This window comes from Anser cygnoides, chromosome Z, assembly GCF_040182565.1.
Source record: "Anser cygnoides isolate HZ-2024a breed goose chromosome Z, Taihu_goose_T2T_genome, whole genome shotgun sequence".
Taxonomy (NCBI): Eukaryota; Metazoa; Chordata; class Aves; order Anseriformes; family Anatidae; genus Anser; species Anser cygnoides.
The window spans coordinates 71,291,766-71,306,034 of record NC_089912.1 but is presented as its reverse complement, the minus strand read 5'-3'; the positions used below and the strand labels follow the sequence as shown (position 1 = coordinate 71,306,034).

The 14,269-nt window shown below is 37.0% G+C and overlaps 1 protein-coding gene across 1 annotated transcript in view; it reads right to left on the bottom strand.

Annotated features, from left to right (window-relative positions):
• Positions 1-14,269, bottom strand: part of ITGA1 (integrin subunit alpha 1) — a 79,687-nt gene that overhangs the window by 17,347 nt on the left and 48,071 nt on the right. Inside the window, exons 10-18 of the mRNA XM_048050380.2 lie at positions 11,020-11,093; positions 9,298-9,442; positions 7,976-8,118; positions 6,506-6,649; positions 4,815-5,069; positions 4,274-4,404; positions 1,523-1,686; positions 1,194-1,330; positions 75-185 (exon numbers count right to left, since the gene is read on the bottom strand). Coding sequence (XP_047906337.1) covers positions 75-185; positions 1,194-1,330; positions 1,523-1,686; positions 4,274-4,404; positions 4,815-5,069; positions 6,506-6,649; positions 7,976-8,118; positions 9,298-9,442; positions 11,020-11,093 — 1,304 coding nt within the window. The remainder of the gene's footprint in view (positions 1-74; positions 186-1,193; positions 1,331-1,522; positions 1,687-4,273; positions 4,405-4,814; positions 5,070-6,505; positions 6,650-7,975; positions 8,119-9,297; positions 9,443-11,019; positions 11,094-14,269) is intronic.

Genomic DNA, 14,269 nt, shown 5'->3' with positions numbered 1-14,269 from the left:
CTTTCAGGTCTTGTATGAGCTATGAATTTTACTTTAAATATTCTTCTTATTGATACAGAATCTTGCTGACTTACATATTCAGATATTGAATTTGGCAGATTGCTGTCAAGAACAGGTCCACTCTCTGGATCAGAAAAATTGAACTCCAGCAAAACCTTTACAGAGTCCTGAAAATCAGGTTTATCCTAGAACATAAAGAAAACAAAATTGCTGTTATGAACATTCACATTAATATCTAAGCCAGTAAAGGAGGATATAAAAAGCAAACCAAATGCTAAGGTAAAATATTTTTCAGTCACACTTCATCCTTGCTAGAGAAGCATTTGAATGTTCAGAACACATTTAATGTACAAGCCAGTCCTTATAAACACCTACTAATGTTTTTGTGTATCTCAGCTTGTCATAAAAATGTCACATAGCCAGAGCATTTCCAACACAGTTGCATTAAAGAATATGTCAGAAATGTCAACTTGTACACTTTCCTTTTTAGTTGTGTTTAAAAAATCAGTAAGACAAACAGCAGTCATATCATGTTATGTGAAGTCAAACTGAGACCTGCTGCTAGGAAATGTACTGCATATTCAAGAAAATGCTAGCCATCATTTATCATTAGTTTTGAATTATCATACAACCGTGAAGTTGCTAAATGTTTTAGATGTGGGGAGCTTGTATCATACACCTCTATTCTCTCTGTGAATTAGTTACAATCTGAGCAATTTCATACTCATAGTTGCCAATTACATTTCTAGCTTTACGATGAATTAGTATTCTCTATGCCAAACTTAATTTAGGAGTTTTTGATTACTTTTATATTAGAAGAAATAGCAGCAATATGCAAATTAAAATTCCAGCCCACATACTCCTGCAGAATTTTAAATGCACCTGAACTATTAACAAGTTTAAGCTGCTTAATTCAACTAAATATGTTATACATTTTCTTAAGACACACCCATAATAGAGAGACAAAGATAAATAGACCACATAAAAAAGTAAATAGTTCATACCTATATACATATATATGTATACATATGTATATAAAGAGTAAATATATACATAGTAAATGCATTTTATGTACACTTTTAAGATTAATTTTGGATGGTGATTTTTTTTCCAATTTACAATTAACTGAATACATTTGGATCATTACAATATCAACTTGAGAAAAATACAGCCACTTTAAATGATTTACTTGCCAACATGTAGAAGTTATGTTTAATACATTCTGACCCTTTGACAGTTATATTTTTTTGCATTTTCCTCTCATGGGTTTCTGTGAACAAGCTTCGAGATATTTGTCGTTGTGAGTCAAGAGTAACCCAATACTGCAGATCTGCAAAGGAAGTTCAGAATTAATATTCTGCAAAATTTTAACTCTACACATTATTTTTTTCCCAGTATCATAAATATGCTTCAAATAGTGAATTTAAAAGAGAGTTGCATTCCATTTGGGGGGAAATAAATTAATGTGAGCCTAGTAGCTTTATAATGGAAAGATTCCATAACTCAGTGCTTGTCTACTTACTTGATTCAAATATATCTTCCTTTGATTTTAGTCTGGTCTTAAAACAAATTGTGGCATTTATACATATTGTTTTTCTTTTATTTATCTGACAATTTTGCTGTTGGATATTGATGCTTTTGGGTATGAACTGCATGGAAACATTTACTTCAGCCACATCACGAGACCTTAACAAACACACACATACACAAAAAAAAGAGACAAAGCACCTTGAAAATAATAGCAGCAACTTTTAAAACTTATATTAATGAACTAACTAAAAAAATTTGCAACACTGAACATTAAAATACACACATATCACAATCTAAACAATTAATTAACTATACACTCTCTACATAGTACCAGTAAACAATATATTAAAGATAAAGTGGTCAAAGGGCTTCTCCTCAGTGCTCTACGTGTTTCAGAATGGATAACAGATGAAAGGAAAGATTTTAAAATCATTTAAGCAACACTAAAGAGCCCTTCAGTCTCTTTTCAAAAGAGACTGAAGACCCATACCCATTCCCAAGTGCAATGACAGATGAACAAGTTACTCCACAAGAGCTAGAGGGCAGAGTGTCATGTTAGGTTGTGTGTTGATAAATGGGCTGAGGAATTTGCTGCATCTTTAACTCCCCTTTACCCCCACCCCCTGCAATGCCTCTACCTTTGCTTTGAGCCAGTTCCTTTTTGGCCTCAAGACACCAGCCTCAAGTATGTCAGTGTACTAAATTAGGCAAAAAATGTAGCTGACAGAATAGCTTTCCTCAGATGTGTGATCTAAACATGACAGTGAAGGAGCAGATGAGTCCCACCCCCAGAAAATGTAGGGACAGGGGCAGGTGTATGGCATTGGGCAGCTGGGAGGGAAAAGGCAGGAGCTGTGGCCACCAGCCAGCAGAACCTAGGCCTTGGGAACAGCAGTGCTTGAGCAGCATGGACAGTCCTCACTCTTGCCCTTATCTCCTCCTCATGGTCATCTCTTGCTGGAAGGGCTCAGCTTTTCCTCTTCCTGGGTCACTTTAAATGGCAAAAGCTTTGATGCAGCTGCATGGTGACCAGGCTGAGGAACAGGTCAAAGTTAAAGAAACAAATAAGGAAAATAAAGGGTGGGAGGGGATGGGTGACCTTTGCTCCAATTAGATGAGATCCTGGGCTAGCTCATTGCACGGCTGCACAAACATTTGGAAGGAGAGCAGAAAGCGGTGGGACTGCTCAGCCAAACATTTCTGTATAAAGAAGAATGCCTATGGCCCACAGCAAATATGAAGCAACAGCGATTAACTTAAGCTTGTATCAAAGAATTTTAAGCAAAATTATTTTACCTCACACTTACTATGGTTAGATAGCTTAATGTCTTGCTAAGCCCCGCTGACCTGACCACGGAGCTTTTAAGCACCCTGGACTCTACAACTCATTGAGAAAAAGAGGAATTTTTGTGGTATCCTTGCTCATCAGAAACATATTTTAAAGAATTTAGATCTTTGGAACAGAGACTTTTGATGCTCTCATGCAAACTTGTGAATTCAATCCAGTGCTAACAGACCAATAAATTATAGTAATATAAAGAACCAAAAGCTACTGTAAGCATTACAGGCCAAGTTGGAAGTGAAAAAGATTCTTTTGCTAGTATCAAGATTTAAAACAGATCAGATATGCATTGAAACAAATGGTAAAAAACTTACAGAAAATAAGTGCTCCCTGAACAAGTCTTTAAAGTCTTTAATGTGAATATTGGGCATTTTGTGTACCAAAGAAGAGGTGGGTTATGACGGATTCCCAGCTTTTATAAAAACATAGAGAGAACTTAACTGTCGTTATCCTAAGTAAAAGTTTAAAAATGTCACCAAAATTAAGAACAGAAAATATAAATCAGGAAATATTATGAGATCAAAGTCCAGCTTCTGATTTTTTTATGGGGGAATGTGTCCCATAACTCTTCAAATGCTGAAGTTAGTAATACTGAGTTTCCTTTCTAATCATTGTACAGTTTCAGATCCTGATCCTACAAAGACTTTGACGCATTCTCTTCTGTACTGAGAGCTTCCCTACTAATTTTGCAGAACATCTGGGGAAGACAATGCAACAGGCAAAAAGGTAAAGGAGGAAAGGACTGTAACACAGCACAACAGAATGTATTTAAAGATTATTAATAGTTTCTGTAACATTCTTCTATGTTAGGCTGTAAGAGCTAGAAGTCAGGAAAACAAAATCAGAAAAATGACTTTGCTAAGGAGTCTTCTGTAAGCTGTGAAATGAGAGAAATTCTCTAAAAATCTCAAGTTTTTAGCTGAATTGTTTTCCATCCTAACTTTGTATACATTTTTGCTAAAAGGTGAGTAGATCAAATGCGTTTTCTCAATGAACCCTTTACATTTGAAGCTGTCCTTCATATTGGTGATAAAACAATACACAATATAGTGTATAAAAGACAATGCTTAGTTTTATTTATTTATTTATTTATTTCATTTTACTTAGTGCCATGAGTGGAATCAGTTTCTGTTTTGAATATGACGTAGCAGGACAGGGTCTTCATACTAGGCTAACAAGGTTTCTAAAACATTTCTATATTTATTACTACTATCTATTAACTTTTATATTTCCTCCAGAGAGATATGAAACTAGGAATATTTACAGTCAGTATCAAAGTATGAGATGAAACCTGTTGAAACTTGTATTCTCACAACAGTTGAAACTATAGTGCATGCAAGTTACACAGATATCACAAGACAAATTATTTTCTAGCCTGACAGCTGCTGTGAGCATCCTTACCAGAAGAGGGCAGCCCCACCAAGGCCTCCAATAGTGACATCAATCAGCCCATCATCGTTTAAATCCATTTCTCCATGCACGGACTGGCCAAAAAATTTCACTGTCTCTCCATCTCCACCTGATGCAATACGCTGTGAAAAGCATTAAGAGGTTTATTCAGTGCATACTGATGCATTTTATAAGAATATCCAAGGCGCATTTGTTGGCAGTTGGATGGCTTTTAAACTTTATATGTTTTAAATTTTCTTTACAATACGCCTAAAAAGGTTACCATGGTAACCGTTATAAACACACTATAAATTTTCAGAATTACAGAATACAGAATATTTCAGAAGGTTTCTAACAAAAACATGCAAATATATTTTCTAGCAATACTATAGTCAAATTTGGTTAAATCAGTTTAAAAGTACCGAACATTTTAAAGCAGAAACTCTCATGACAGGCGAAGTCATAATTTGATTCTACATTGCAAAGACATGCAGAAATGGGAATTATGCTGCATATTATAGCACCTGTCAACCTGTAAAGTTTTACTTCATACCTGTGTATATTTTTTATTGATTGTGTTGCCACGGCCATGATAAATATAAACAGCTCCCCGATGATCATCCTCTAAGGGAGATCCTATTACAATGTCATTATATCCATCAAGATTGAGGTCCTTCACTGCAGCAATCGCAGTCCCGAAGCGTGCACCACAGGGCTCATTCCTAAGAACTTTGCAGGTGTCATGTTTTAACGGCGAACAGCATGTTTGCTTTACAGGTTCGAGACTCATCTGATATTCGAACTTTGTCTGTGAAAGAACAGATTTAGAGTTTGTGGATTTCCATGAGCTATGCAGGTTTTCCATAGCTATGCAGGTTTTTAAGAGCTCTTGTACAGAAGACAAACTGGTGAGTTAAATAAAACAATTACATCCTATTCATAACGAATGAGAGCACTGCAGAAACTGATTCTGTAACTATGCTATTTTTAAGCAGTGTTTGTGAAAGAACCTCGCTCCCTCTCTTTCTCCATCTAGATCCTTAAATGCATGTTATGCTTATTCTTATGCAAAAGTTACGTGTTTACAGGAAAAGCATAGTTTTATAACAATATTTGGATGTTATTATAAGTAAACTACTTCATTCTTAAGATAGCATAAAGATTTCTTCCAAAGGCAGTCTTTTAATTTGAGAAGTAAGCCAAGTTTCTGATGAATCACAGATGGCAATACTGCTATTCCAGAACAAAGGAAAGGATTTGTCTTACATAGACTGAATTCTATCTTCAGCACACACATACTGCATGGCCTCACGTATGTACTCTTCTGGTGAACTGTGTCTAGTGTGCATGAATCCTAAACCAAAACCACACATATAGTATGGCATGTAACCCATCTTTCCAAGAGATTCCCCAGGAGCTACATATTAGAGATTAGCAGCAGCAAGCAGTTGCTGCACCTCCTTTTTTTGGTGATGGATAAAACTAGTAACAGGAAAAACAAATTTCAAACCCTTGCATTATTAGAGGACACTGAATTCTTGTTTTCTTGCCAAATCTATTCACCCACCATCAATTTGTTGTTAGCAACATGCATGTAGAAACTGGAAGAGTTCCTTGTCAAACAGATCCAGCCTCTTCAGACCCTTTTCCTGCCATAGTATTTTAGGAGACCATTGTTTCTAGGACCTACTTTGATAACTGTTACTACAACATACAATGATGCTGGACCAAAAGAAGAGAAAAAAGATGAAAAAAAAGAAAAAGTACATACAGACATTGGGAAAGAGGGGCTTACCAAATTAAGAAAATCAACTGTATCTGATATACCTGATCTAGCTGTGACATGCTTAAAAGCTCTTGAATGTATGGGGTTTATCTCTAGGCTGGTAATTGAATCATAAAACCGTTGAAACACGTAGTTTTAAGACAGATGAGCCCTACTGTTCTCTAGTGTGTGACAGCAGGAAGAAAATATGATAGAAAATTAATATTATAATTTTTCATCTATTCCATATTTCAGTTTAGTGGATATAGGGCTTATCTGTATAAAATACTCTATTAGAAAAACGGTGAGAAGAAAGTTTTCAAAAAATATACAGTGTCATACTCTCAGTTGTCAAAAAACTGTTTCTCTGTTTTCAACTGGTCATCATCCCCAACTCAAATTATCATATTTAATTAAAATAAGGTTATGAAGACAGAAGGGAGCACATTCTGTTCCTGGTCAATAAACATTATCCTTACCTTGTTCAGAGCATACACATACACTTTCCCCTGCTCCTCTTTTTCAGTTCCCATATACATAGGAGCTCCAACAAGAAGAAGGTCTGTAAAAGAGTCCCTGTTGATGTCAACTGTGGTAATAACACCTCCAAAGTATGAGCCAATCTGCAGAAAAATAGAAGGTATAAATCAGATGCAGAGTCAGTAGCATGATGCAACAATTCCTACTGAGAGACCTGTTTTACAACTGTTTTACAGTTGATTACAACAATGACAAATATTACCATTATGCAGAAGTTTTCTTTGCTACCTAGAAGATCCTTCTGGTCTGCATGTTTTTGAAGCTTGTTTCTGCTTTAGCGTTCATTGTTTTATTTATTTATTTATTTAATTATTTATTTATTTAAGGCTGGTCCATCCAACTTCCAACTTTGTTGGATTTGAAAAGTACAAAAGGGGCCTCTTATCTGCTAAGGAGACTGGAACCTCTCAGGAGAGACAGCATTTGAACAGATGTGTCTTGGGGAAGTTAGTCCCAACGGTATTAAATAGAGCGAAAAATCAATGGTCATAGGCTCATGAGGGGAAAAAGGTAGGATGATAGATAAAAGTTCTTAGCTAGTACAGGCACTATCCAAAATTCCCAAGTTGCTACTGAATGAAGAAGAACAAGATTTACACAAAGAGCTAGATTCACTCATAGTTTAGGCACAAGGTGTGGGATTCATCTGACATTTATTTTACAGCTAAGCTAGACACCCTTGATTTCCTTTACACTTAACATGAAAAGCAGTCCTTTCTAGTGCTGGATGCATCTTATTCAACAGAAAGTGCTTCAGGTAGGACAAATCACTCAAACCTTAAAATGCCTTCTTTCCTTCATTGACTCTAAAAGCGTCCAAGATTGATTAGCTGAGCTGCAAACACCAGCTACCGAAGATAAATATTAGGTAACCTGAGTTGTTCTGAACGAAGCTTGTACTGCAGCCTGAAGAGAGTGGAGTAGAAAGGTCTTTAAACTTGTTTGTGCATTGTATTTTACTACCGTCTTTTATTATGTAGTTACATGATATTTTTTTTTCCTGCAGGAGCAGCTGCTACTGACTGTAATGAGCAGCTGTTCAATATTTTATGGTATCCCAGATGATGCTCACTCACAGAACCCTGCTTATCACATCTGTTTCTTGCCAATAGTGTACCCTTTCCATGCAGCAGACAGAAAATTGACAGTGCAGAGATGGCTACAACCACTCCGACATCTGCGAAGACTTACCCCAAACAGAAAAGATTTCCAATGTTCTCTAACTACTATAAGTCTACTTTCTATTACATATTACACCACAGCATTCACCTAATCTTTAGTTCTGATCTTGTAACCTTTCTGATTACAACTTACAGTTTTGCTTTTTTGATACAGAGTTTTGTCATTTACATCATTTCTATGTCTCATGCCATATTCCTCTCACATGTAAATCATGAATGCATACTTACTTGTTCTCCTTTTAACCTCTGAAGTACTTGCACCTCTTTTCCCTCCATTTTATAAATGATAACTTGGCCAGTGTGATTGTATCGTGGCTGTCCTGTTATATACAGCACACCTCCAGGTGTCAATGCTGAATTCACAGTATAGCCTAGGAAGCAGAAAGAATTCAAGATGCAGTAAATACAGAATGCATCAGGAATAATTGCTGTGATTCAGAACCTTTTTAAGGCAGGGTTCTGCAAATAGATGTTTACGCTTAATTGTGCTAGAGAACAATAGCAGAGTCAAATAAAAGGGCTGGATGTGTATTTGGCTACAGGTTCAGAGTCATGAGCATCAGTGTGTCATTAAACCTGGTGAGGCTGGTGAGGCTGGTGATTCTAAACTTCTGCAGAATTTTTTATAACGTTTGCTTTTCTATTCTTACATAGTGTAAGAGAATGATGGCACAGATTAAATAACAGGTGAATAGCTGGTTGAAAAGAACAGTTGTCACTGGCTCACTGCCAAACTGATGGTGTCCAGGTGTGATTCTGGAGGCATTTTGAACCTAGCTCTGTTTAATATTAACAACAATAAAACAACTTGAGCGGAAAAAGACTTATAAAATTTGCAGATAAATAAAAATTGCAGCAGGGTTGCAAGTATGGTGGAGAACAGTGTCTAAATTTGAAGTGACTAAATTGGACATATAAAAAAATAGTCTGTAAAGAAGGGAAAAATGTACTTAGGGAAAAAGATTAAATGATTCTAGTGTTGACTCCTCATCATTGAGATGTGTGTTACATGAGAGGAGGTAACAGAGAGCAAGCAGAGATAGGAATGAGCAAGGCCATTGAGATGGTTTTTGGTTGAAAAGGCTCAGAGGAAAAGAAGAGCTTGCCAATATGTAAAACATTATATAAAAAGGATGGCGGTAAACTCTTGTTCTTGTCCACCAAGTGAAAGAAGATAGCTTAATTTTAAGCAAAGAAGATTTAGATTGGATATTGTATCAAACTTTTTAAGTATGAAGGCAGAGAAAAATTTGAAAATGGTGCTAGGGGAATCTTTGAAATCTCTGAACAGATTAGACATCTCTACCAGAAAAAGTCTAGATATGCTTAGGGCTGCAACTGTTTGGACTATTTTTTTGATGGTAGAAGTAGTGTTTTTTTTTTAAAGAAAAACAACAAAATCATACAAAAGACACATCCATAAATTATAAATTCTCCCAGGCTCCTAGAATATAAGGAAATACTCTGTAAGAGAATCTTTGTGAATGAGGTTTTAGAGAGCACTTGTAGCATTTATCAAGAAATGTTACAAAATGGGCTAATTCTCTTACCTAGATAGGCTGCAAGAGGTTCATTTTTTTCTGAAAATCTGTCACGAAAAGTGTCATTAGTTGGTATTGAAATACCACTGTCCTTCACCATGAGCACTGTACCATTCCAGTCATATGCTCCGACTGCCCCAAGCATGATCCAGTCCTTGTGCAGAGAAAAACAAAAGCCTTTTCTTTATGTGGATCATCTTCAGACATTCATTGATCGTGATGCCCACATTTAGATAATGCTTTCTGTATACTTACAAGATTCAGCCCTGCTTTTCTTACTAGATTATGGGCCCCACACAATCTCAGTATTTGTTAAAAATGCAAAATTTGAGAAAACAAAACAAAACAAAACAAAACAAAATCAGGAGCTGTTCAGGAAAAGTATCTATTCATTGGACCACCAATGAATAGCCCACCGAGACACACAGCACAGAGAGATAAAAGAGATTTAGCAGAGGTAATCAGAGAATACCATACCTAAATAGAGTCCACAGATAAACTTTCAGAAAGTTAAACCATTCTGTGTTGAACCTGTGACTATCTGAAAAGTGCTTTTTGTCAATGACAAATGCTTTGCTGACCTTTCTTGCCTGAAGGGATGAATGTAGTCTTCTGGATAAAAGAGACACCAGATGCCCTGAGTCTGTAAAGGTAGCAAGGTCTGAGGACCATCTTCTGAAGTGAGGTTCTGATGACAATAGGTCAGTTCTTTGGTAACTTCAAGCATATGCTCTACCAAATAGATAACCTTATAAATCTTTCTTGGGTTGACTAACACCTGTTTCTAAGGTATAGTACATCATCTGAAGTATAGTATACGATTTTACAGTGCAGAGAGTGAAAATGGATGGAGAGTATTTCTGCAAAAAAAGTATTTATGTTAAATTTCACTGAAGGTCATTTATGATTTGTTTTACCAGTGATATGCTGAGCCATATGCAGCCATACTGGAAGTTTTCCTATGCATGTCAGTTTGTCTTGTACTGCTCAGAGTCTGCCTAGTTCATTTACTTTCCTATTGTGGTCTTTTCAACTGTCACTACTTTTTCACATCTTTAAAACTTAACTCTTCCCAGTTCCTTTGATCTTATGTTAAGATTCTATTTCAGTTGTGTACACTGAGCCTACCATCACAATGAGTACTTTTGATTTTCAAAAAAAAAAAAAAAGATGTAGGGAGTCATTTTCTGCTAATAAATATTCCCAGGGTTTTTTGCAACCCAGTCTAGTAAGAGTTTACCCCCTGAGAATTCATGTATTCAATGTATTAACAGAACTAAGAATATGCTGTGTTACTGTTAATGGAGATATCCATTACAGAAATAAAATATATGTATGTACAGGGTAAAACCACCACAATCCCTTACATTTATATCTTCTTGTCTACATTTCACCAATGCAATACAAAAACAATTTATATATTAGTATTTATAGAGAACAGTTTTATAGTTAACATATTATAGAATATTTCTCTGATAGAAAAATGCTATGGGAGTGTTAAATTTATAGTTCATGTGAAGACGGTACTTATTCTCTTATGCATTCATTGTATATAATCATTCTTTAAGTACATTTTACAAAAAGCTAGATTACAGGAAACTCCAATATATCTATCAGCAAACAAGTAACAGGACTGTACAATGAATTCTAAATACTTGTTCCAAATTCATGCCATCAGCAAAAGAAGTCTACTTTGCAAAAGTTATTTCTATTTTCAAACAGCTTGTTTACCTGAGAATAATGAGCACTGAAACCAGCTTGAGACATTTCCATTTCAAATGAGGCTGCTTGCTGGTCTTTTGTTGCTATTAAACAGAAAAAAAAAAAAAGAGAAAAAAAAAGTTTTAAAATAAATGAGTTTTAATTTGAAAAAATCTGAATACTGTAATGAAAATGCTTACGTGATGGTAAAGGATAACACCATTAATATATCTTGCCATAGATTTTGATAATAAATATAGAAATTAAGATCTGTGTTAAATATTACCATTAAGTAGGAGAAAACGTTTCCATTTTAAGATCACGTCTCAGAACTTTTCCAAGAAATATTTCTGGGCTAAAACTGACCAGATTTGACCTCAGGCTGATGGTAAATATGTTTGGAATGTTTGATTAATATGGTTAAGCCATTTTCCACTTGAGCTAAGTGAACAATAAAACACCATCCATGTAGCCCTGGCCTTGTATTCAAGCAACTAAAAATTTGTAGGCAGCTGGTAGAACTTTAAATGAAAAACACTTGATGTTTGTATGAACCTTTGTTAAAAACAACATAGGAAAATCTCAGCCATCCAAGCTTCGTAAGCCTCAGGGAACTGTATTGGGAACTGTAATCCTTCCCAGAAAGTTACATGAAAATCTCTGTTTTTCTTAAATGTCTGAATAAAAAAGGTATCAGGTGATTTAGTACTACTGTCAGTATCTTTTTCAGGTAGTCATATACTACTTATTAAATTCTGGTGGGCCTTCATAAGATTGCTGTGGTCTCAGTTACATGGGAAATATCCAAGAAAAGTCTGACTTCTCCTCTACTTCAAAGCAATACTCAGTGACTATTTTGCCACTGTAAGCACCACAGATCAGGTAACTATATTCTGCATATTGATTCCTCCGTGAGAGCATCACATGGTAACAGGCAGCAGATGGGATCTATGAAATCTGTTCTGAGACTTCCACAGGAAGAGTACACAATTTTCCACCAGATGAGTGCAGAGGCAAATCTCAAACAATGTGACTGAAACTGAGGCAAGCCATGGCTACATGAATTTCTGGCATCAGGACTACTAAACAATACTGAATTTCTGCTACTTGGCAACTAAACCACTGAGGTTGTTCACTTGGACATGATGCCTGTGCTAATCGTTGCGATTTATGACCAGCCGTGGGAAGCAGACATGATCTCAAACACAAAATGTTTGACACACAAACATAGGCCATCATGTTTCACAAGATGTAGCTGCTTTGCTATGTCTGAAAAAATATGGTTCCTTTTAAGCATAAAACTCTTAAGTTGCCCATTTGCTGATAAACAATATTTTTCAGTGGCAGCATTAATCATGCAATAAAAGATGCTCCTTAATGAGCTGAGAAAGGCAGGACTCTCACAGTTTCAGGCAGAGTACAATGCCAGTATTGTCAGTATGTGCAGTTCTGAATGCTGCTTAGATAATGGCCCCCAGTCTAACTTTCCATTAAGTTTCAAACTGCCAAGCATCCTACAAAAGATATTTTGTGAAAAAACATTTGTGCCTGCCTACAGATTGGATGAAACATAAAAATGCTGTTAAATCCAGAAGTCCATGCCATGAGACACAGAAGCATATGAAAAAGATTATGTGTAAAAATCAACTGGCTGTCAAGTGTGGGTTTTTGTTGGATTTCATTTTTCAACTCTCAATTTTCCTTTGCATTTTTTTAAGACAAAAACCAAAAAGAAAACAAGAAATCTAGAGGGTGAAAAAAAAAAAAATGTACTATTATAATAGTAGGAGACTTAAAACACATTCAGATACAGAATTGCAAGAATCAAGTTTCCTGTGATCTCCATGTTATGTACAGAAATTTTGTACAGAAATTATAGAAACATTGTATGGAGTTAATTTAACTTTCAATAATGCACAAATCCAATAAACTAGTTTGTCACAAGAAAGCTGTGTGGGACAGGAAACCATGGCTAAAGAATCAACAGAAATGGACTTATTCACCATCCTCTAGCTCTAGGGACTTTAACTTCCCAGACATATTCTGGAAATACAGTACAGCCCAGAGGAGGCAGTCTAGGAGGTTCCTGGAGTGCATGGAAGACAGCTTCCTGACTCAGCTGGTTAGTGAGCCTACCGGAAGGGGTGCCCTGCTAGACCTGCTGTACACAAACAGAGAAGGACTGGTGGGAGATGTGGTGGTAGGGAGCTGTCTTGGGCAGAGTGACCATGAAATTGTAGAGTTCTCTATTCTTGGTGAAGTCAGGAGGGGGTCAGTAAAACTGTTACCTTGGACTTCTGGAACGCAGACTTTGAACTGTTCAGGACACTGGTAGGGAGGGTCCCTTGGGAGTCAGTTCTGAAGGGCAGAGGGGTCCAAAAAGGCTGGAGCTCCTCAAGAAGGAAGTCTTAAAGGTGCAGGAGCAGGCTGTCCCTGTGCGCCATAAGATGGGCCGGCGGGGAAGAAGACCGGCATGGCTGAACAGGGAACTTTTGCTGAGTGATTGGAAGAGTTTATGACCAGTGGAAGAAGGGGCAGGTAACTTGAAGAGAGTACAAGGAACTTGCCAGTGTATGCAGAGAAGAAATCAGGAAGGCCAAAGCCCAGTACGAGCTAAACCTGGCTGCTGTGGTTAAGGATAACAAAAAATGTTTTTATAAATATATTAACGGCAAGAGGAGGGCCAAGGAGAAATCTCCATCCTTTACTGGACACACAGAGGAACGTGACTACTGAGGATAAGGAAAAGGGTGAGATTCTCAATGCCTTTTTTACATCTGTCTTTACTAGCCAGACCACTTATCCTTGGAGTACTCAGCCTCCCAACCTGGAAGTCTGGGACAGGAAGCAGAAGAACCCCCCCACACGCAGTTCAGGTGGAAACAGAGACCTGCTGCTCCACCGGGACTGTCACAAGTCTATGGGGCTATATGGGATCCACCCGAGGATGCTGATGGAATTGGCTGATGTGATGGCCACTTTCCATCATCTATCAGTAGTCGTGGTCATACAAGGAGGTCCCAGATGACTAGAGACTTGCTAATGTGATGCCCATCTATAAGAAGGGTCGTAGTGAGGACCTGGGGAACTACAGGCCTGTCAGCCTGACCTTGGTGCCAGGAAAGGTGATGGAACAAGTCATCTTGAATGCAATCACGCAATGTATGAAGGACCACCAGGGAATCAGGCCCAGTCAGCACGGGTTCATGAAAAGCCATGGGTTTATGAAAGGCAAGTCCTGCCTGACCAACCTTATCTCCTTCTATGACTGTGTGCCACA